This window comes from Gossypium hirsutum, chromosome A07, assembly GCF_007990345.1.
Source record: "Gossypium hirsutum isolate 1008001.06 chromosome A07, Gossypium_hirsutum_v2.1, whole genome shotgun sequence".
NCBI lineage: Eukaryota > Viridiplantae > Streptophyta > Magnoliopsida > Malvales > Malvaceae > Gossypium > Gossypium hirsutum.
Genome location: NC_053430.1, coordinates 6,628,613 through 6,650,912, shown reverse-complemented (window position 1 = coordinate 6,650,912; position 22,300 = coordinate 6,628,613). Strand labels below are relative to the sequence as shown.

The window sequence follows — 22,300 nt, the reverse complement described above, 5'->3', positions numbered from 1 at the left end:
ATTATACATTATAATTTTATAATATTAAATTGAGTGTTTCATAATTAAAATGAATCAACATAAAACATGGCGAATATGTTACATTTTTTTATATAGGGATAATATATTTTTTAATTTGTATTTTCTATTGTTTTTAATGGTGCTCAGTTAATTTCTCTAACACTAACTTTTAAAAAAAAGGGTTATGTATCAAATTAAAACAATTAATAAGAGTGGAATGCTTCTATTTTAAATGTTGAAATCTTTGGTTAGGAAGTTTGAAGATCAAATTGATAGAATTTGTAAATGTGAAGGGCTAAATTTATTGAATTATTTAGAATTAGAACCAATTTGATAGAACAGGCAAGAATTGAGGACTAAATATGTTATTATGTCAGTTAAACAAAGACTTTTTGTTATCAATGTAACGGCGGATGATCCAAATAGGAACGAAATCAAACGTTAGTGCCTAAATTAAAAAATTTAAAATTGGGTGACTAAAACAGGAATGTGACCATAATTAGGTTACTATTTGTATAATTTACCCAAAAAGGTTACAAGAAAGAACAAAAAAAATCACAGAACTTATACATTTCATCATCTAGGTGCTTTGGAGCTTAGGGACCAAGGAAATTGTTCTTTTCTTTTTATTTAAATTAAAATGTAGCACATAGTCCCAAGAACAGGGTGAGAGTGTGACCTACAAACCGACAATCTTTGGAACTTTAAGCCATTTTTGTAGCCTCTACACTTCCAAGTTTCAACCATTTCAACCCCATATCCAAACTTTAATCATTTTATTTCAGCCTTCCTTTTGAATTATTATTTGTGTCACAAAGTCTTCCATTCATACCTTAATTTCATCTCAATTTTTAATATTTTTTTTAAAATTTCTAATACATTAATATTATATTAATCAAATCTTTTTTCTTAATCAAGTTAAAAAAAATTTAAATTTAATATGAAAAATATTTAAAATATATGAATCAAATTTTAAATATATATATACACGCTTGTTACATCCACAACTTAAATTCAACTTATTAATAAAATTACTGTTATACCCTTATCAAAGCACGACGTGTAATAAGTTGTTAGACAATTTACAAATGACCTTTTATCAAGAACGATTGTAAACAATCCTATGTACAAAACAGTCCGGAAGTGATTCTCTATAAACCTTAAGTAACCCATAAACAACTCGTTATGCACTCTCATTGGACTACCAAAGCAAAACCAACACGTATAAATTTAAATTTTAAAATTTAAAATATTGCTTGGAACCATATAATGTAGTTAACATTTTTTGTCATCTTCACAAATTTGTGTTTGTTGTTGCAATTGTGAAGGTGAAAATGAACCGACACTGTTGAAATTGTTTCATTCTTAAAAGTATTATTTTCGGTTCAATTAATTTTCTTTCAACTAAACCAGTCAAATCATTAATTTTTGGTTGAATTAATTTATTCAATTCAATTGAATAAATTATTAAAAAAATATAATTTTTTAAAAAAAAAATAAAAAAAACCGATTCAATTAGTTTACAAATCAATTAATCTAATCTCTTATTCTAGATCATCATCCTTATCAATTCTTAATCGAACCCATATTCGGTCTGCGTCATCCTTTATAATAGAGGGAATCCAAACATTGAAATCTGAAACAAACGACTGTTATCATATAATAAATTATATTTTATACATTGTAATTTCACCCTTCATTAAAGGGGGGAGACAGCCACACAGCTCAACCTTGTAAACTAAGCAACAAGCATCCCCCCCCCCGGGTAAAAATAAAATGATATCTTAATTTGTACAGACCCCCAAAAATTAAGGAAAACAAAATCAAACATAAAAGGAATTTGGGCATTCAATCCTAAAGAAATTCATTGTATTGTTCTTCATATATATATATATTGGAAGTTTTTTAAGAATGCTAATTACCGGCTTTCCTCAAGTATGCTAATAAGCTCAGCCCAGCAACAACGGCTGCCCCTGCGGCAACGGTGTTGCATGCCGTATTCCATGCATCGGAGTTCGCATAATCCATGCATCCTGAACCCGAGCCCCTTCGACGATGATCTTTCGTTCCCGAATAATCTAAATGTAATCTTAAACCCTGCACAAAGCATTGATAAGATGTCTTCTAAACTTAATCGAACTATAAAAATACCAATGAAGTTTTCTATTACTATCATATCAGGTTTTAGTTTTAAAACAATATGTGAATGGTTAAAGTACCTGGAAAGTCCCTGCTTTATAGGTACTGGATCAATTTAGTCCTTGTACTATTAAAAAGAATCAAATAAGTCCAAATTCTAACAGAGTTAACATTACTGCATAGAAATGTCTTGACAATTATTTTTCTCAATTTCAGTTCAATTCCAAACAAAAAATTTCATTTGCAAAATCATAAAAAATTTTAAAATGTTAACTCTCTTAAACAATAAATGATATTTTTTAAACAATAAATGTAAACTCTATTCTAATTTGGCTTTATTTGATTCATTTTAATAGTATAAGGCCTAAATTGATCTATTTAGTAATAGAGAGACTAATTTGATCAAGTCCCTACAATAAAGGGACCTCTTAGGTACATTCACCTATATATAATAATAGCAGCAAAAGAACAGTCTCCTGTGCTTCCAGACATGCTAAGCTGCAGATTTTCATGTATTGGATCGAATCTGTAAAAGATAGGTTCAGTAAACGGAAATTCACTGAAAATCAGTCTTTGTGAGATTGTCAATATTGTACCAAACAGTACTGAATTTCAAACATTGTAATGTAAGGGTTCCTGCCACGACCCATCAACCGGTAAAGTACTCTCATTTTTTTGGATCGTGAATATATAAGCCGGCATTGTTCCCTCTGGGCACCCCATAGATCCTTCAAGGCTTTGTTACCATTGTTACCAAGTGAAATCCTAAATGGGCAGGGCTTGAGTTTGAGAACTTAGAGAGGCACACCTTCGGGTGACAAAACTTTGAAGGACAAGTGGGTGCCCAAATGAGACAATATAGGCTTATGGGCAGAACACACGGTTACATGACCCAAGAAGATCAGAGTACCTGATCAGTTGGCGGGTCCTGACAAGTTCTAGTATTGGCTTTGCCCTATAAACGAAAGATCAAGTAACCCATGAATCCAACAATTTGGTTTATAATAATTCATGAAGTAAATTATCATATTTTTTCCCAATCCAAATAAGAAGAAGAAAAAGAAAAAAAAGAAAAAACTAAAATGTGAAAATATCCAAATACACTAATGCCTGATGCCACCAATATCGGTTGCAGCTTGACCTGTATTCGACATGGATTTCTATCGGAAAACTATTGTTTTGAAACTTATCAAAGTTTTTTTACACTAGAGGGTTGTTTGAGGCTTACATGATATGAACCAACTAGTGACCAGGCAATAAGCAAATATATTCAAAAATTTCCATGCCAACTAGATCAATCACGCAATCATAAGTTAGGAAAATCTAAGAAGTGGTCATGCTTCAAAGGAAAGATTATATCGCTCCAATGGAAGAATCTAGTGCTAGATACTTTCAGAACTTGTACCACTGAATCAATGTTTCGCTCCAGCGTTATCTTTTCTGATTTTTACATTACATAGGCATGCTTCACCAAACTAGTATTTTCACCCCAGCAAAATCCTTTTTGATTTTTGTGTTATTCAAGCATACTCCGACAGGGATCTAAGTCAATGGAGGAGTACCATAAGGAGATGGAGGTAGCCTTCATACGGGCTAATGTAGAGAAGGACCGTGAGGCAACCATGACTCAATTCTCATGTGGGTTAAACCAAGAGATAGCTAACATTGTGGTGTTGCAGCATTATGTCGAGCTTGAGGATATATGATATGACAATGAAGATGGAGAGGCAACTCAAAAGGGACTGAGCCACTAAACTTGAAGCCACAGCTTCTGGTTCAAGATGGCACCAAGTTGGGGTAAATCTGATCATGACAAGCCTACTTCAAGGCCCAGAGGAAATACAGATAAAGGCAGAGGCAATATCAACAACAACAATCAAGGTACCGGTTCTTTCGAAACTAATTGACTTCAATATCTTAAATGTTTTCGGTGTTTGGGAACAAGACATATAGCATCCCAATGTCTGAATAAAAAGGGAATGATCTTGAGGAATGATGAGACAATTGAAACCAATGAGGATGGTGGAAGTGACTCTGCACCCTTGTCCAGAGAAGGAAAGGGCGTTGAGTACGCTGTTGTTGGAGACAATTTGATGGTTGAGCGTGCTTTGAGTCTCTAAGCGAAGAAAAAAGACAAAGGGGAGCAGCACAATAATCTCTCTCATACTCGGTGTCATTTCAAAGATATGATATTATATGATAATTGATGGTGGTAGTTGTATCAATATTGCCAGTACTACCTTGGTTGAGAAATTAGGATTGAATTATCTTCGTTGAGTATGCTAATTTTTTTCTTTGCGTTCTTCAAGCACACTCTAGCGGACCAGTCTTTGCTCTAGCAGCACCAACATTTTAATTGATCAGTGGAGCAAAATAAGAACTCCACTCCCACAATCGACATTTTAGTTATCTTGTTTTTTTTCAATTAAACATTTAATTGGACTTATGTTATTATTAAGTTACGCTTAAAGGCTTTTGAGAAGAAACCCTAGTTTTATTTTAAATAAGAATGAATCAAATTTGAATACTAAATTAAACATAGAAGTTTCTTGTCTTCATCTTAGGTGAACTCCGGCAATTCCAATGGGGAAACCTTGTGAATTTTAATCTCCTGGCTATAAGGAAAGGATCAATAATCCGAAATCTTTCAAACCTATTTTTGGACGATCCAAGGATTGATTTCCAATTATTGTTATCGGGTTTCATGACAAATGTTCGAGGTTCATATCATTTTCCCCTATAATTAAGACTCAATATAATGCTAGCCATTTCTAAAGTAAATTCCACTGTTAAATGTTCTATCAGATATACATATAGATAATCAGAGTTCAATCATACCTTCAAACCAACTGATTTTGCATGCTCCACGGCCACTTGAAGATCATTGTCCGATGCCAATACAACTTTGTCATGGTCTTCATCTTCATACTGCATAATAAACCCACCAATTAGCATAAATTTGAGGGAGAACATATTTGAAACCAATGTAATCATAAAAAAAACTAATAATAATTCTAAAGTTATACCAGGATTTGAGGCACACTATCTCTATCCCTGTCATCCCCTAACCTCTGAAGGACTGCAGTTATTAGATCCGTCAGACTACGTGTATCTGTATCCAACAATAATGAGCAAAAAGCCTATTAAATACAATTTTGTAGACAAAATAGTAGGTATAAATGCATGGTATCAATAAAGAATTAGATTCTCTAATAGTCTCTCTTGAACACAAGACTCAACTTATGGTTTTTGTTAGTATACTACACTCAACTTGAGGATTTAGGTTCCTGAATTTCAATTTGATATAATTCAGCCCTCCTACTATTATTAATATTATGCTTTAATCCAAATCACTAACCCCATTAAAAATTGCATTAGTTGACTGATGCATAAGTAAAAAAAAAAAAAATTCCTTATCCATTTAAAATGTGAAATTATGGTTAAGAAAATATTTACTTTTTACTAATTTGTCATTTAAAAAATTCTAACTCAATCTCATGATTTGGATTTTTAAAGTAAACTTCATAACCGAATAATGGAATCTTTTAAGAGTGTTAGTGGTTTGGAAAAAGACAAAACATTAATAATAGTAGGATAATCAAATTATGCCAAATTAAAGTATAAGAACTAAATTCACAAGTTAATTATTTGTACAGAGACAAAAACCATAACTTGAAAAAAAGAAAAACGAACGATCAACTATTTTCATGAAGTTAGTGTCATTAACAAATTAACTTGCCAAGAAATGTTTTGTTTAGGTTGCATATTTTGACGGGTGAAAAGACAAGCAACACTTGCTTATGAACCTCATGCAAAAGAAAAGACAATATATTCATGGAGGCGCCTAGCTTATGAGTAGAAATAGTAACATACCAGATGTAAATCTATGCATTCGGCCCATTCTATCTTGTATTTTGAAACCAAATGTAAATGGAAAATTGGATGAAGGATAGGGAAGAGATCTCTCTGTCTCTGCTGCTTCAGAAGCTAACTTCAATGAACTATAACTGAAATATTGCTGTCAATAAGTTAGTAAAACAGTAATGGAACAAAGCACAACTATATAAACAAAGCACAACTATATAAACAGAGCAACATCAACATAAAAAACCTTCTTGTCTCATCCTCATCTTCAATGGGAGGTAAGGCCATTGCGGAATCCCAAAATTTCTTCACCATTGTTGAGGCAGCCTCATTATTGACTCCAAAATTTTTCCCAACCTAGTGATTGTAGAAAATTATAAGATCATAAGAAAAACATCATGAATCCCTAACGAAATAGGAAAAGAAAATAATAATCTTAGAATTCACAAAAACAAGTTTGTTACGTGCTTGGGAGTAACAAGTTTCCTCCAAACTGTGTTGCACGTGTATTACTTACAACATAATGTTATATACTTATATGTAAGAAAATAATGAATTTGTGAGTCATAATCTACAATTACTTAACATTTAAAGTGCAAGGAAGCTTTATTTATGCAAGTAAAAAAGATGGATTTCTATAAAAGATTTAAGTTAATTAAATTTCATTATTGTTTTGCTACTCTTCATTCTTGTTTGTCAGGAACATTTCCTTTTAATTAAAGAATTTAAGGTAAATACGCAAATAGATACACAAAAATTAGTCAATATTTGATTTAAAAAGAAAACTAACAAGCAACAAAAATATACTGTATTAATCAAGGAGTTCAATATTTTTATTTAATAGCAACATAAATAAAAATTAGTCAAGATTTTAATTTATAAGAAATCATTAATTAATCAAAAAGATTAAATTTAAAATTTTCCAAAGATATGCCTTTCACTATTTGCAGTTTCGGAATTCAGCCTTTTAGATATAGTATAAAGAGATAGATTGTTTGTACACTACAAGATTTATTTACTTTAAGAACACCTTAACCTTAGACTGATACTCACTTGACTTACTGTAGCAACAGCGGCATGAGTAACTTCGATCACATCAACAATAGAAACTAGTTCTCCATCTGCATCTAACCACAGAAACTTATTGAGAACCGGTATGATGCACGTAGAAAACTATATTCTTTGCAAGGTAGCAACTCATATCACCTCTATCTAGCACAGGAAGGTGTAAAAAGTTGCCATCATGCATTGTATGCAAAGCAGAAACAATTGGTGTGTCGAGTGTTGCACATTCTGGGTTAGGAGTCATAACCTATACATCAAATCAACAGCAAAATGACTAGAACTCAAGAATGTGCTTATTATAGAGGTCAAATATGATACACTGGTACTGGTATATAAGGTTAAGCCTTAAGAACAAAACTTTGCTGACATAAAAGGGGGGTGGGTTGGGGAAAGAATCCAAGAGGCAAAAACCTGTTCCACTGAAGTAGTCTCTGGAGGAAGGTTTTGTGCTATTACCCGCATTAATATATCCTTTGATCTGTCAGAAATTCAGAATAATAAGTCAGAGTATACATCAATGGAGATTGTAACAAGAAAAATAATAAAAGTTGAAGTGACAATGCTCCTTCCTTCACTCCCTCAACTACACATGGAAAATTGTTGAATTGCAATTTGATTCAAAAGAGACTCACGTTAGAATCCCCCGGGGTTTATTTTCAACAAGCACAACTGCAGAGTTTATTCGACATTCTTGCATCTTTTTTGTAGTAGTTAAAACTGTGTCATCTGGTGAAACTATTACAATCCTGACAGAAAGGCATCATATTAAGCAAAGTTACTCAAAATACCATAAAGGACCAAATAAATCTACATTAAAAAGAAAAAACAAAAGTATTACCTACTTTGGATTGTCTGCAATTATTGTTGACAGTGAAGGCCTGAACATTTGCTCTCGAAGTGTCTCAATGAATGTATTCTGACCTGCATATCACCTCAAAAGGCAGCATAGACTTAAAAATGTTAAAAGTGGTCAGCTGATAGCTAAACTATAAAAACAAAAACGAGTAATACAAGGACCAACAATAAGCAGAAAAGGCACAAAAAGACAACTATTGAAGATAAAAGATAAAACTATCTACCAACCAGAGAAAGATGTTCCCCAATTCTTTTCTACACCTTCAACAGCAGCAGCAATAGCTTTTCCCTTTTCAGCTGCCCTTTCCATTCGAGCAATAGCATCATACAGACACTTAGCTATATCAAGCAAAGCAATGACCTCCCCATTCTGTACAACAGGCAAGTGTCTAAATTTTCCTGTTTAGAATGATATCAAAACAATATTAGAGGGTAAGAAAAAGTAAAATATATCACATCAAAGGGTGTTTGTCAACCACAAAACCCAACCTTGCACCATCTTCAGGAGTGCCTCCACAGCAAGAGTATCAGAAAGAACAAATACCGGGTTCTTTGTCATTACTTTAGAAACTGGCGTTTCCTCCATATTAAGTTCCTGAGCAATCACTCTTGTTACTATGTCCTGCAGGAATGAAGAATCAATAAATAAGAGACATGATAATTATCATAGTTCATAAAGAATAAATTTGTAAGCATAAAGAATGTTCTTCATGCCAACATGAAATCCAAAGTGCCTGAGAGAGCAAGGTGGAAGATATCATATCAGAGTAAAGAAACTAGTTCATGTAGTTATCTCCACTTGTTTTGAGATTGAAATAAAGGGAATTTGTTATAGTCTGGAAGGATTTAAGCCATACCTTGTCCGTGAGAATCCCGCAAAGCAATGCATTAGAATCAGTAAGCAATAAAGCATCAACCTTACGAGCAGCCATCCTCCGGCAGGCCTCATAAATGGTGGTACTTTCTGGTACCGTTAAGGCCTTTGAGAGCCTCAACTTCTTCACAGTACGCTCTCCAGCAAGTTCCCTTTCCACAAGCAAGTTGAAACAAAAAAATTCATTGCTATTTTTTACTTTTTCAAGATGAAATATTACAATGATTAGCACATTTAAACATTTTTCATCACTAATTTCACAGAATGTATACATTTCAGAACATGAATTTTCACAAAATATTACCGTCTGAAACTATCAATCCATTAAAATTAAAATTCAATCATTCATTATAACTTTAACGCTTCTTCTTCCAAAATTATTAGAAATTAAAATCAAAACAGTAATTTCTTAAAAATTATGAAAAAAAACGAAATGAAATGAAAAACTTACGTAGGACGAGGAGATGGTAAGAGTTTCCGGATAGAATCGGAACGTCCATTCTCCAATGCTTTTCTCCTCGCTGATGAAAAGCTTGACCTTGAAATATTCCGCCTCGGCGAACTGCTGTAACTTGTCATCTTCAAGCCCTTTTACACGCATTGAATTTCCAACTTTTCTCATGTGAAAAAACGGGAATTAAAAAAATACTAATTAAATTAAATTAAAAACTAACCAGAATGAGAAGCTTATTTGATTTTCAATTCCAATCGAACCTTTAAAATTTCAGGTTGATTTATTGATTAAACGAAAATGAGATGAGGTGAAGCGGCAAAATCAATAGATTCAGGAAGAAAAAAAAAGGAAAAAAAAGAAAGGAAAATCGTCGTCGGTCGGGAAAATTGGATTTTTCCCGGAAAATGCACCGGGCGGAAAAAAGAAAGAAAAACGAATTGGACGATGATTATAAGAATGAGCAAGGAAGGGAAACCAATGAAACTTTGCCACGTGGAATTGTTTTTAACTGAAATTCCTCCCTTTTTACGGGAATTTTGTGAGGTTTTCCAATTTTCGCAAAAGGAGGGAATTGAATTTTCAATTTTATGATCGGCATAATAACAATAATAATAAAATATAGTTAATTTTACGTTGCAACATATCTATATGCCTCCCTTGCCCTAAACTATCCCTATTGATTATGAAGATAATGCGGAGCCGTAAAGTTTAATTTTATTGTATAATCATTTAAAATTTTATAAATTATAAAGGGAGTTGGGTTCATGTCAACCGTCTTCGCTCTACTACTATCTAAAGTTAGAGTTAAGATTTTTATAATTGAATTAGTGATTTAACCGATTAGATTATCGATTATTGATCTAATTAGTTTTGTTTGATTCAATTAAATTAAATGAATTATTAAAAAATAGAGAAATTAGTTCAAATGTTAGTTTGTATTGGTTAATGGATCAATTGGTTTAATCTCTTATCCTGGACTGATACCCTAATTAATTATCTATCTAATCAATCTGACTGACCAGTCCGTTTTGAAAACAGTGGGTAAGATTAATTTAAAGAAATTGAATTAACTTCCACAATCGTTGCCTCAAAAAATTTAGCTGAATCCAAAGAGTATATAAGTTGAACGACTTAAGGGCCTGGGAGTTCAAACAAGGCCATGAATGAACTTACATTATCAATCGTGAGAGCCAGCATCAAACAATAAATTTTGTTGATAAATAAGAGCAATAAAAATGCTACCACTTTGTATCTTTACGATGATGTCCTTGCATTTGACTGAATGGAAAATTAAAGAAGAAAAAGAAACAAAATTATCTAAAATTTGAAAAATAGTCCATTCCTTGAAAACAAAACATACCCACTTCATTCATTCAACCTAATTTTAAGTTTAACAACTTTAAAAAAAAATGGATTTGCTTCAACAATGGAAAACCAAAAACGAGTGAATTGTCATTGAAAAATATCAAGTTTTCAACAATTTGAAGTATAAGGAAAACAATGTATATGAGATTATTTAGTTTAGTAATAAGTATGGATTTTTTAAAATTGTTTTTATTTCTAATTTACACATACAGCATTAAATTATATTTTCATGTAAAAATAAGACAATATTAGGTAATGTATAAATATTGATAGCTAAATTTTTATAAATTAAGACTAAATTGACACAATATATAAATGTTGAGTATTAAAGTTGCTATGATGCCTATTTTAAAAGTTGAGGCATTGTTTTAGCCATTTAATGGTTGGGACCAAAAAAGAAAAAAAATCAAATAGTTGTGGGACCAAAAAAAAATTACTAATATTTGGATGACTACCAATATAATTTACTCATATTAAAAACTAATTATTTTTTAAATAAAATAATAATTCAGTCTAGATATTTAAAATCAAAATTGTTAACCACGAGTTGTGGAATAGTGGTTCACCTTGTTCTTTAACCATATGGTTAGGGTTCTATCCCCACTCATGGAAATGAAGCATATTTCATGGCCAATTGTTTTGTTCTTTAGAGATCTCTTGAGGGTGTAATCGAGTTGAGTTGAGTCCAAATACTATCTAGCTCAAGCTCAACTCAAATTCAAAACTCGGTACTTGACTCGAGCTCGATTGAATATCTATTTTTAAAATTTGACAAATTAAGCTTGTTTTTTAATTTTTGCACTTAAACTCAAACTCAACTTAATAATTAAGTTTAGCGTTAATAGTATATATTAAAAATAATAATGTAATTTAATAAAATAATAATATAAAAAACTTCATAAAACTCTTAAGTTGTTCAAACAAAATGTTATTGAACTTGAATTTTGTTCAATCAAACAACTTAGCTCAACTTTATAGTTATCAAATAGAATTTAAATTTTTCATATCAAACTAAAATAATTTACAAACATTAGTGTCCCTGAGAAACTTCCACAACCAAAGGAATAGGATAATTTTTTTTTTAATCCAAACGTGGGCCTACATGACCGGTCGGTCTACAACACCCGATGACAAAGATTCAATTATTGGTATACGGATCGTCTCATTTCGTCGTCGTCTTCTTATTTACTCTCTCATTCATCACCACACGTTTTCTCTGTTCTTTCACCCCCAAGAAAAAACCTTTCTCTTCGGTTTCTAATATTTTTCTATCAAAAGTTCAAAACCCCAAAGACCAAAACAAGAGGGGGATCGATCGAAAGCATCAATGGCGGATTGGGGTCCGGTAATAGTAGCGACCGTGCTGTTTGTGTTGCTAAGTCCCGGACTGTTGTTTCAGATACCGGCGAAGAACAAGGTTGTGGAGTTCGGAAACATGCAAACCAATGGAGCTTCCATTTTCGTTCATTCCATTATCTACCTTGGTCTCATTACTATCTTCCTTATCGCCCTTGATCTTCATATTTACGTTTATGATTAATGAACGATATCTTTTGGAATTGCTAAATTCTGGCTGTATTTTGTGATAGTTGTGTATTTAGTTTTTGTAATTTAATTTTAGCAATTTTAGTTTATATATTTTTCGATTTTTAAAAATTTTGCTTAGATCTAAATAATAACTATTAAATCTATTTGATTAAATTTAATTATTGGTCTTATATTATATATAAATTTATAGATTTAGTCTATGTTTTCCACTTGGATCATTATAAGTTTTTATACCTTCTGAATTTTGAAATGTTAACCTTGATGAAGCTAGATTTTTACTTAGTAATACATGAAAATAACAAGTAGATATTTGTCACATCGAACTCAATAGTTATAGTTAGGTGAAAATTAAAATTTAAAAATTTAAAAAAAATAAAGAACTAAAAATGATAAAATTAAAGTATAGAGATTAAATTCACCATTTTTATAAAATACAGGGACTAATAGCAGGTTTTAACCCTTTTCGAATATATTGTTTCTCATTTTTAATGCTTCTTTTTGTTGTTTTTCCTTTTTGTCATTGATCTTATTGTTGTTGCTTTAGTTTGAATTCTGTTTTATGTATTGATATGTATATATATTTGAATTGTAAATTAATAGGCGGAAATCATCCATAATCAAATTGCATTTCATAGGAATTTTTTCATTTTTGGTTTGAGTTTTATTAGGCGTAAATGGTACAGGATTTTCTCTAATTTTATTATGATTTAAAGTCTCATAACTAGTTTAGGAATACTTAAAAGTGATTTTGGAAAAAAAAAAAAGAACACTGTTGAGAACTTTGAAAAAAAGTGTTTATGGGTCAATTTTTAGGTTGAGAGATATTTATGGTATGAGCTTTAGAGATGAGAATAGTCTTTTTAATTTTGTTAAGAAACTTTGAATGCTTCTCTTGTTACACTTCATCCTAGAAGTGGCAATTAAAAAAAAAAAAAAAAGCAGCGTTTCACTTTTTAACAGTATGACTTTTGATTTAATTTTGTTGAACAATAAATGAAAGGCATTAGAGATGAGATTAATGAGATTATTATTCAATTGAATGATTTAAAGAAGAAATAGGCAAATTTAAGATGATTGAAGATTATTATTTTTATATTTTGGAAGTGTTTCGAAGTCAATGGAAAGCTGATTAATGAAGAGTTTGGTTTGAATATTATTTAAGTTAATTCAAGTGATAAAGACAATTTTGATGGGGTTAAAAGCTCAACTTATGACAAAGATTCCTTGCAATTAGATTTAAATCAAGAAGGGGACTTATTTACCAAGGAGCTGATCATGATTTAGTTTAAGTGAGATTCAACTTGTTGGTTTTTGGGAGAGTGATTGTGATAATCTGAGTTTAACTTTGGGGTTATAATTATTTATTGTGAAGGGTAGATCAAGCATAAATTAATAGTTGTACTAGATGAATTGTTAATTATAGGTTTTTATCATATATGCTCTTTTTGGTAACATGCCTAGAATTATTCATAGTTTCTCCCAACCTTTAAATAGGAGGATAATGCTCTTCAGCGCATTCGAACTCACATTCTCCTGCACTAACAACAATGTCGATACCAATCGAACTAAAACTCAATCGACAATTACATCAGATTTATTTAAATGCTAAAAACCAAATCAAAATGCATGGTTAAACCATGCTATGTTCTAAATAAACAAAACATACATTTATACTAAACTTCACTCTCAAACAAGCTAAAACTAAAGTTTGAAGGATACAAAACTAGTAACACTACTTTTTCAGTAACTATACATTTTGGTACATTAAGGTTGAAATTGGCATCTAAAGAGTTTTTTTTTTACTTCAATTAGGTACTTGAATTTGGCTTATTGATTTAAATTAGTATCTGAACTTGATTTTTTGGTCCAAATATGGGCCGAGCCAGGCTCAACTAAAAAGTTCAGGACCGTTTGCTAGGCCTGGCTTGAAAAATGGGCTTAAAATTTTGTTCAAGCCCGACCCAAATAAAAATGCTAAAACTCGGGCTCAACTCAGCCCGCCCATATTATTTTTTATATAATTTTAAAAAATATATAATACATCAAAAATACTAAAAACATCAAAATAAATATTTCCCAACAAATTGAAAATAAATTTTAAAAAATATATATACTTAAATAACACTAAAATAGATACAACTTAACAAGTAAATGTCTCTAAAATAATAACAACATTAACAAATGTCTTTAAAATAATAACAAAATTAACAATAAAATAAGTTTTGTACAATATTAAAAAAATAGATTTTTTTGTCCTTTAATAGATTCGGGCCGGGCCAGGCCGGGCTTAGGACAAAAAATACCTTACACGAGGCCCGATCCATTTTTTAAACGGATTTTATTTTTTGTCTAACCCTATTTTTCAGGCTTATTTTTTGACTTAAACCCTCCAACATTTTCGGCGGGCCTTTAAATCGGGCCCGGCATAGCCCATGATAGATAAGATTGGGCTAATCAGGAAACCCACTAAAAATATTCTCTTTTCTCTCCATTTCTTCACTCGTGTTGAAGCTCTAAATCCCTTGTGTTCCTTCACTCCATTGCCAGTTTGCCACCACTAATGGCGACATCCATAGCAGCTCGCATCTCCAGGAAGGCCGCGGCCTCTGCTTTCTCCGCTCACCGTCACGTAATCTCATCCCGTTGTTTCGCCACGGAGTCGGCGAAAACGATCTCGCCGTCGTCGGATCGAGTCAAGTGGGACTACAGGGGCCAAAGGAAGATAATCCCTCTCGGACAGTGGGTCCCTAAGGTCGCCGTCGACGCTTATGTGGCACCTAATGTCGTCTTGGCCGGTCAAGTAACCGTCTACGACGGAGCGTCGGTGTGGAACGGCTGCGTCCTACGTGGAGATCTCAACAAGATCACCGTTGGATTCTGCTCTAATGTCCAGGAACGCTGCGTCATTCACGCCGCTTGGTCCTCACCTACCGGTAATCCTCTTTTCATTTCTTTTTCCTGATGTTTCTTTTAAATAAAATTTAGGGTTTCTGACTTTTTTTACTTGTTTATAATTAAAATTCTTTATTTCGGTGTTTTTTTCTTTCGAATAAGCTAAAACGGTCAACGCTATAATTGATTATTATGTTTGAATTTGTTCAATGCAGCTTAAAATTGTTACCCCGAATTTTATTTAGGGTTTCTGAGTACCTGTTTATAATCAAAATTTAGCTTGAATTTAGATTTGTTTTTGGTGTTAATTTACCGTGTAAATTAGTCGAAGCTTTAACTGATTGAGACTTGTGCATTATGTTCGAATGTGTTCAGTGCAGCTGAAAAGCTTCTTAGGGGCTCTTGATGTCCATTTAATACGAAACTAGCTAATTTATTCAATGAAGGAAACAATTTTTTAGTTTTTATTTTTATTTTATTTATGAGCCTCACAATTTAGATGCAATAACAATTCGTATTTAGGTATCATTTGGAGCTTTATATCCATAATTAGCTTCATTATTGTCACACCCTTATTCTGAGGTCTACATGCTGATCCATTGGATAATAGCTTTAAGGATAATCTATTATCTTCGGCATTTGATTGTTAAAATACCCAGAACTCAAGGATCAAACATCATATGAAAAGGGTAAAAAAATCCGTCTTTAATGTAGCTCTTATAGTTGCTAAGAATGTAAATTTTGATGCCAAGTTGTAATCAGTATAAGCCATTAACACGGTTCTTTTGCCATGTTCCATTGTGCAGACTTAAGCTTACATGTTTTCACTCTGGGATACTTAAAACATGATCTTATATGTGCCCCCCAAAAAAACAGAAATATTTGTCTTATGAACCCCTTAACCCCCTAAACAATCTTGTTTGATAAAATTTTCATTTCTATTGCCTCCTCTAGTAGATAGATAGAGCTCCAGGAGCTATCATATCGTCTTTTGTTCACAATTTAGTGTCTATATATGTTACGCATAGCAGCTGTAGAAGTGAAGACATAGTGGTTTTTCTCTTTGATAATAGCTTTAGTGAGATTATTCTCACCCACATTTTCCAAAGGGTGTTCTACTGTAATAAGGTTTATGTGCTGATGATGAAAAGCCTGTTGCAATTTGCTTCTTGTTATTTCTATCACATGTCCTCCTGAAAATACCTCTTGTTTTTGGAACAATGAGTTCACTTGACTGTTAAGAACTGGTTCATTCTTGAGTCATGTTTATCGGTAGCTTCTCTTTTGTTATTATTTTATAATGTGGCTCTTGGATCCTGCATGCCTATGCTTGACTGCAAGTAATACTTGTCGTGTGTAACTGGAGATATTTTCAATTGTTTATGCTGTGAATGTATGATGTAAAAATGAATCACATATGCAATTACTTTGTTGAGAACTTTATTCTGTCCATGTGTCATTTCTATGATCTAGTCAATTTCAATTCCTCATTCGCATCATCATGCGAATACCATTTCTGAATTATGACTATTTAAATCGAAGCATTTTCTATATTACAGGACTTCCAGCTGAGACATCAATTGAGAGGTTTGTGACAATTGGTGCATACAGTCTCTTGAGGTCATGCACAATTGAACCGGAGTGCATTATCGGACAGCATTCTATTCTCATGGAAGGTTCCTTGGTGGAAACACACTCAATCCTTGAAGCTGGTTCCGTAGTACCTCCAGGCAGGAGAATCCCAACCGGCGAACTTTGGGCAGGTAATCCAGCCAGGTTTGTTCGAGCTCTAACCCATGAAGAAACCTTAGAAATCCCTAAACTCGCGGTAGCAATCAATGACCTGAGCAAAGAACATTTCTCAGAGTTCCTTCCATACTCAACAGTATATTTGGAAGTTGAGAAGCTCAAGAAGTCCCTGGGAATAAATATTTGATTGCCTTTTGATTTTCATGTTTCCATAGATGAGTTTTTCCATGCAACGAAATAAGCAGTCTGGTAAACACGTCGAAGAACCCTTTTTCTTTTTGTTTATCCATGTATTCGATCGTGTTGGCTGTCGGAAAAAGAAAAAACCCTAAACTTGTGAGTTCCAATGAAATGGAACATAGTTGCAACTGAAGCATCTTGTGGATTATGCCGAGCACATTCTATGTTGAGGTTACTTTTTCTATTGTCCTCTTGTGATAGTCCTGCCCTTAAAGGCATTACAAATTTGCTAGTTTTTTTTTTTACATTAAAATTCAAAAATCAAATTGAATGATTGATGAATTTTGTTTGTGAGACTTATATAATTAAGCCCTAGCTACTAGCTTTTGGATCACATTGTTCTCTCATATGGATATGCAATTTTTTAATTTAAAAAAAAATCTTTTAAGTATTTGGAGTATCATATCAATACCAAGGATGTTTGAATTAAACCGGATTGGTTGGTTGGATTCGAAAAAGGGTTTTGAATAGGTTTTGAAATTTAGCACAAATTGGTCGAATAGGGATTTTTATTTTTATTTTTTAATAATTCTTTAATCAAATCAGTTGGACTAATCGAATCTATGACCTGATCAGTCTGATCATTGATTCGATTTAAAAAACATTGAGCAATACTAGTATCCAATTATGTGTTAACATATGGCTGGTAAGAAAAATTCAATATTTGATTTTTATTTGGCTTATAGGGTTTTAAGGTGGTTTGATGGTTATTATTATTGATGCATTCGAAATTAATTAAAAATTTGATTAAGGGAAGTGTACCTATCAATCAATTAATATTATAGCTACGATGAGTAAAGATATTGTTCCCACAAAGACTACTATTAAACGATTTACAACCAACAAGCGAAACAATACCCAGAAAAAATTTATCTAGATTTTATCTGTCAATATCAATCTAAATTATGCAATTTCTTTACTTAGTAACTTGATCCGTATAAATCCCTAAATTATGCAAGATCTATTATTAAACAGAGTCTATTCCCCCTCTGATTTAGGCACATCAAACATGGATGAATAATCTAGAAATATCAAACTAAGAATTAAACACACATAATTGAGAACAAGATCTAAATATTTATTACGTAAAATAAAAATCAAAAGACAATATTCATCATAGGGTTCATCTCTTTAGGTATTTAGAAAATTAGTTCATATTTGAAAACAAAAATATCCAAAATACAATTCAGTCGAAAGAAATAAAAAAACTCATTATAATCTCCAAAGAAATCAAATGGGAGTCTTTAATCTTGGCAGAAATCTGCTTCAGAATCGGTTTTAATGGTGTTTTTCGAGTTGTTTTCTTAAATATTATATGCCGGCTCTCTCCTATCTTCTCATTTTTGTCATATATTATTAGAATACCTGAAAAACCTAAAAATCGCGTTTTCCCGTAGTTTAGAGTGCCAATTCGCGAAATCGACACGACTTGCTACATGACTGTGTGGTAGCTCGTATGACTCACACGACAGTGTGGAAGGGGTCAAGCTATGTGACTCCTATACCTTACTCAGACTTTTCGATTTTCACTCGTTTTTATTCCTTTAGCTTTTAAATACTCTCCTAAATATAAAAACATGAATTTAAAAGATTATGAGCATAAAATTCACCATTGACATCGAATAATCACCCAAAAACGTATTAAAAATGAGTTTATAACATGTTACTTTTGTCACTTATCAATTATTATTATTATTTGGTATAATTACATGTTTTTTTTTCTATTTTACAATTTGAGATTAATTTTGTTTGAGCAAGGATGATATTTAGATAAACTCTTCCGACAATAATAATTCTATAATTCGAACTAGGTTCAAAATTTTTAATTTAGTTGAGGATAGAATTAGGTAAAATTTGGCTTTTTATGTTTTTAATTGTAATTTTTTTTACTTCAATAAGAATTGATAACATATAGTTTAATTTTATAAATACTTTTTATACATTTTTGACTATAATTTCTCAATAAGATTTTATGACATTTGGTTTAGATGTATAAAAATTAATATAATGTTATTTAATTTTCTCAGTCCAATATGATTGGAGAAATCATTTCCCTGTGTTTGTCCCTATATTTTAATTTTCAACATTGAGTTTCTATAATTTTTTATTTAAAAATCTTAGTTTCTCTAATTTTATCATTAAAGTTAACAGTGTCAAAGGTAAAATAATATTTCTAGCTTTCAACATTTGTAGTTCTTTTTTTTATCAATTTGGTCATTACCTTTTAAAAGTACATAAAAATTTTTAAAACTATTTTTTTTATATTTTAAATAAAACATAAAAATTTTTAAAAATATTTTTAAAATAAAAAATATAAAAATATAAAAGCCACTTTAAAATTAAAAAAATAAAAGAAGTTTTAAAATATAAAATAAATTCTAAAATTTAATATTATCTAAAATGGACTAGCCCGGCCAATTGGACCGAGAACTGGCTGGGGTATTGATAAAAAAAATGGTTGGCTTGTGAATCGATACGATCTGGTTGAATAGATTTGGAATTAGTCTGACCAATTGGTTCTCAAAACGACCAATTCCACCGATTCAAAGCAAATGAATTATTAAATATCAAAAATAAATTTAAAAATTATAAAAATCGGTTCAACTGCCAATTTAACTTGTTTTTTTGCCTAATTCAACCAATCCATATCAGTTTGTAGGTCAACCGGTTTTTTACCTCTCCCCGAATCGATATCCCAAATAATTATTAATCCAATTCGTCTAATCCGATTTAAATAACATTGAATTTTAGAATTTTTATATTTTTAAAATTTATTTTTTATTTTAAAGAGTTTTTTTTCATATATTTTTTAAAATATAACTTTTTATGTTTTTTTGTTAAATATAAGAAAAAAGTAAATTTTGATTTTTTTTAAAAATACGTAATTTTAAAGGGTACAAACCAAATTGACAAAAAATTGTAATATTGAAGGTTAAAAAAGTTTAAAAATTTTAAAAATCGGTTGACCTATGAACCTGTACAAACTGGTTAAATAGCCAATTTTTAATGATGTTGGAAACAGTGATTCGAGATCACTAAATCCCACGAGTGAGTTTGAAAAAAAATTTATTAATCATTATTTATGAGTTAAGTGTGATTTTAGAAATATTTTTGAATTAGTGAATTTTATGTTTTAAAAGATTTATTGGGTTAATTAGTTTCAAAAATGAGGTACCGAGACCTCGATTACATAAACCAAGCCGTAAATTTTTTTATAAATATTTACAGAGTGTTATTGTGTTAGTATTAAACGTTAGAAAATTTTAACATTTTGGTAATTAATTAATTAAAAAGGACTGAATTGAAAAAGGTACAAAACTTGTTAAAATAATTAAATAGCTTAAGAGGTAATTAAGGGAGGACCAAATAGAAAATTATACACTTAGTATAAGGCTGGACGGCATGTGTGTCCAAGAAATAACAAAAAATTAGTGTGAGCGAGGGGTAAAATTGGAAATTTAGTAAATAAAACAAATAAAACAAAGACTAAATTGAGAATCTAGATATTTTTTCATCATTCTTCAGCCAAAAACGCCATAGGAGAGTCCTCTAAGCTGATTTTTCATATTTTTTTACACCATGTTAGTTCAATTCTTGCTCTTTTCTTATGATTTTTGTGTTTTTAAGACTTTTACAATTAGGTCCAACTATTTATTTCATTAGTTTTTGATTTCATGGGTAATTTTGAAAGTTACCATTGATGAGTGCTGAATTTTATGATGAATTAACATGGAATTGAAGCTCTAATTTTGTTATGTGATGATTTTATTTAGTAATTTTGATAGATATTGATTTTAGGACCAAATTGTGAAAATGTTAAGAATTAGGGTTTGTTATTGAAATTCTGAATATTACTGGCTGTCTGGTAGCCTAAAATAATTAGATAAAGTGTTAATTGAGAAAAATTAGCTCAATTGATAAGGGACTAAATTGTAAAAACTGTAAAAATTTAGGGTAAATGTGTAATTTCAAAAATTAAAAGGTATAAATTGTAAAGTGAATTAGAATTGAATTAGATGCTAATGAATGAATAATTTTATATTATAGATCAAGAATCCGACGACAAACGTGAAAAAGAGAAATTAGCCGAATAGTCCCTAAATTACTACAACTTTCACAATTTACCTCAAGTAAGTTTGTATGGTTAAACCTTAATATTTATGTGTTAAATTGATGAATGGTAATATATATATTTATATTTATTGTTGAAAATAAATTATTGTTGAAACTATGAAATTGAATTGAAAAGATAAAAAAAAATGGAACGCCGGATTGAGTACAGCCATTCAGTGCAAATGATGAATTAATGGATAATATTATGATTGGGCCATGACAATGTTTAAATGTAAGACCATAGCTGGGCTATGGCATTTTAATGAAAAGACCATAACTGGGTTATGGCACAAAGAAAACGATTTACTCACATCCGTAAGTTGTTCTCCGATTTGGAATGACTTGGTTAGTGACATGGAAAATTGATGTATATTCATGATTATGAATTGTTATTGAAATAAATATACACGAAATTCATAAAAATGATGGTACGTGAATATTAATTGTTGTAATTATTATTTAATGTGTATGATAAGTGGAATGAGGTGAGTATTTGATATTATGATATTGAGTTGAATTCTTGAGGATTTGTGATTATTTAATTGAAATGAATATTGGCTGAAATTGAAAAGTGATTTTAAACCCTATTAATTGTATCGGGCTAAGTCAGATATAGTTGACATGCCATAGGATTGGAAGTGTTCAAGGATTACTTCGACTTTGAGTCGATGAGACATTGAGTGTCAAATTGTTACTTTGGATAAATTCGATAAGGTACTGGGTACCAAATTACTTCGGTGGAGCCGATGAGACACTGGGTGTCAAACTATTACTTCGAATTATTAGGTGAGGCACTGGGTGCCAAACTAGTGTGTTTTGGTTGGATCCGTGTATCCGTCCGAGTTCGAGTCGTGTTAATAGGGGTAAATGAATAATAAAGTTTTATAATTGATATTGAAATGGTATGGTATGAGAAATGGAAGTGAAATAGTGAATCGAAAATAGAATGTGAAATATGTTGCAAATATATGGAATATGTGAGTTATATACTCATGAAATAACTATGGAATGGATATTGCAATTGTATAATGAAATGTGAAAAGCCATTTAAGATAACAAATTAATGAGAATTGAATGTACTATGAATAATCTGTAAATATTTATGAATTAATATGGAAAGACTTATGATTATTACTGGTATA

At 31.2% G+C, this 22,300-nt stretch overlaps 3 protein-coding genes across 11 annotated transcripts; 2 read left to right on the top strand and 1 right to left on the bottom strand.

Moving 5' to 3' along the window:
- Positions 1 to 1,629: 1,629 nt before the first annotated feature.
- On the bottom strand, positions 1,630 to 9,805 carry LOC107944598 (CBS domain-containing protein CBSCBSPB1). Of its 9 annotated transcripts, XR_005930259.1 has the most exons (17): positions 9,472 to 9,805; positions 9,249 to 9,385; positions 8,781 to 8,949; positions 8,413 to 8,545; positions 8,152 to 8,322; positions 7,911 to 7,989; positions 7,701 to 7,814; positions 7,480 to 7,546; positions 7,210 to 7,315; positions 7,057 to 7,130; positions 6,251 to 6,360; positions 6,013 to 6,146; positions 5,166 to 5,251; positions 4,978 to 5,067; positions 3,050 to 3,094; positions 2,582 to 2,665; positions 2,052 to 2,097 (listed from the first exon to the last, which is right to left on the bottom strand). XR_005930259.1 is itself a non-coding variant. In XM_041117382.1 (16 exons), the coding sequence occupies exons 2-15, from the start codon at positions 9,374 to 9,376 to the stop codon at positions 2,255 to 2,257; spliced, it is 1,473 nt and encodes a 490-aa protein (XP_040973316.1). In that variant the 5' UTR covers positions 9,377 to 9,385; positions 9,472 to 9,805; the 3' UTR covers positions 1,930 to 2,097; positions 2,220 to 2,254. The 9 variants fall into 9 exon arrangements, 7 of the variants coding, with proteins under 7 accessions (XP_040973310.1, XP_040973313.1, XP_040973314.1 ...); XR_005930260.1 differs by lacking the exon at positions 3,050 to 3,094 and having other exon boundaries at positions 1,929 to 2,097; XM_041117382.1 differs by lacking the exons at positions 2,582 to 2,665; positions 3,050 to 3,094 and adding an exon at positions 2,220 to 2,266 and having other exon boundaries at positions 1,930 to 2,097.
- Positions 9,806 to 11,661: 1,856 nt separating this feature from the next.
- On the top strand, positions 11,662 to 12,250 carry LOC121232041 (uncharacterized). The gene has a single exon (XM_041117375.1). It carries the CDS (start codon positions 11,944 to 11,946, stop codon positions 12,154 to 12,156), a length of 213 nt encoding a protein of 70 aa, XP_040973309.1. The 5' UTR covers positions 11,662 to 11,943; the 3' UTR covers positions 12,157 to 12,250.
- A 2,357-nt stretch (positions 12,251 to 14,607) lies between these two features.
- On the top strand, positions 14,608 to 17,229 carry LOC121232040 (gamma carbonic anhydrase-like 1, mitochondrial). Its single transcript, XM_041117374.1, has 2 exons — positions 14,608 to 15,097; positions 16,616 to 17,229. Exons 1-2 carry the CDS (start codon positions 14,725 to 14,727, stop codon positions 16,990 to 16,992), a joined length of 750 nt encoding a protein of 249 aa, XP_040973308.1. The 5' UTR covers positions 14,608 to 14,724; the 3' UTR covers positions 16,993 to 17,229.
- The last annotated feature ends 5,071 nt before the right edge of the window (positions 17,230 to 22,300 follow it).

Bases quoted from the DNA above. Each gene is read 5' to 3' on its own strand.
- LOC107944598 (XM_041117376.1), bottom strand. From the start codon at position 9,376: ATGACAAGTTACAGCAGTTCGCCGAGGCGGAATATTTCAAGGTCAAGC. The intron at 8,546-8,780 runs GTATGGCTTAAA...TCATTCCTGCAG, and splicing joins GCGGGATTCTCACGGACAAG to GACATAGTAACAAGAGTGAT. The intron at 7,547-7,700 runs GTGAGTCTCTTT...AATTTCTGACAG, and splicing joins AAACCCCGGGGGATTCTAAC to ATCAAAGGATATATTAATGC.
- LOC121232041 (XM_041117375.1), top strand. From the start codon at position 11,944: ATGGCGGATTGGGGTCCGGTAATAGTAGCGACCGTGCTGTTTGTGTTG.
- LOC121232040 (XM_041117374.1), top strand. From the start codon at position 14,725: ATGGCGACATCCATAGCAGCTCGCATCTCCAGGAAGGCCGCGGCCTCT. The intron at 15,098-16,615 runs GTAATCCTCTTT...TCTATATTACAG, and splicing joins CGCTTGGTCCTCACCTACCG to GACTTCCAGCTGAGACATCA.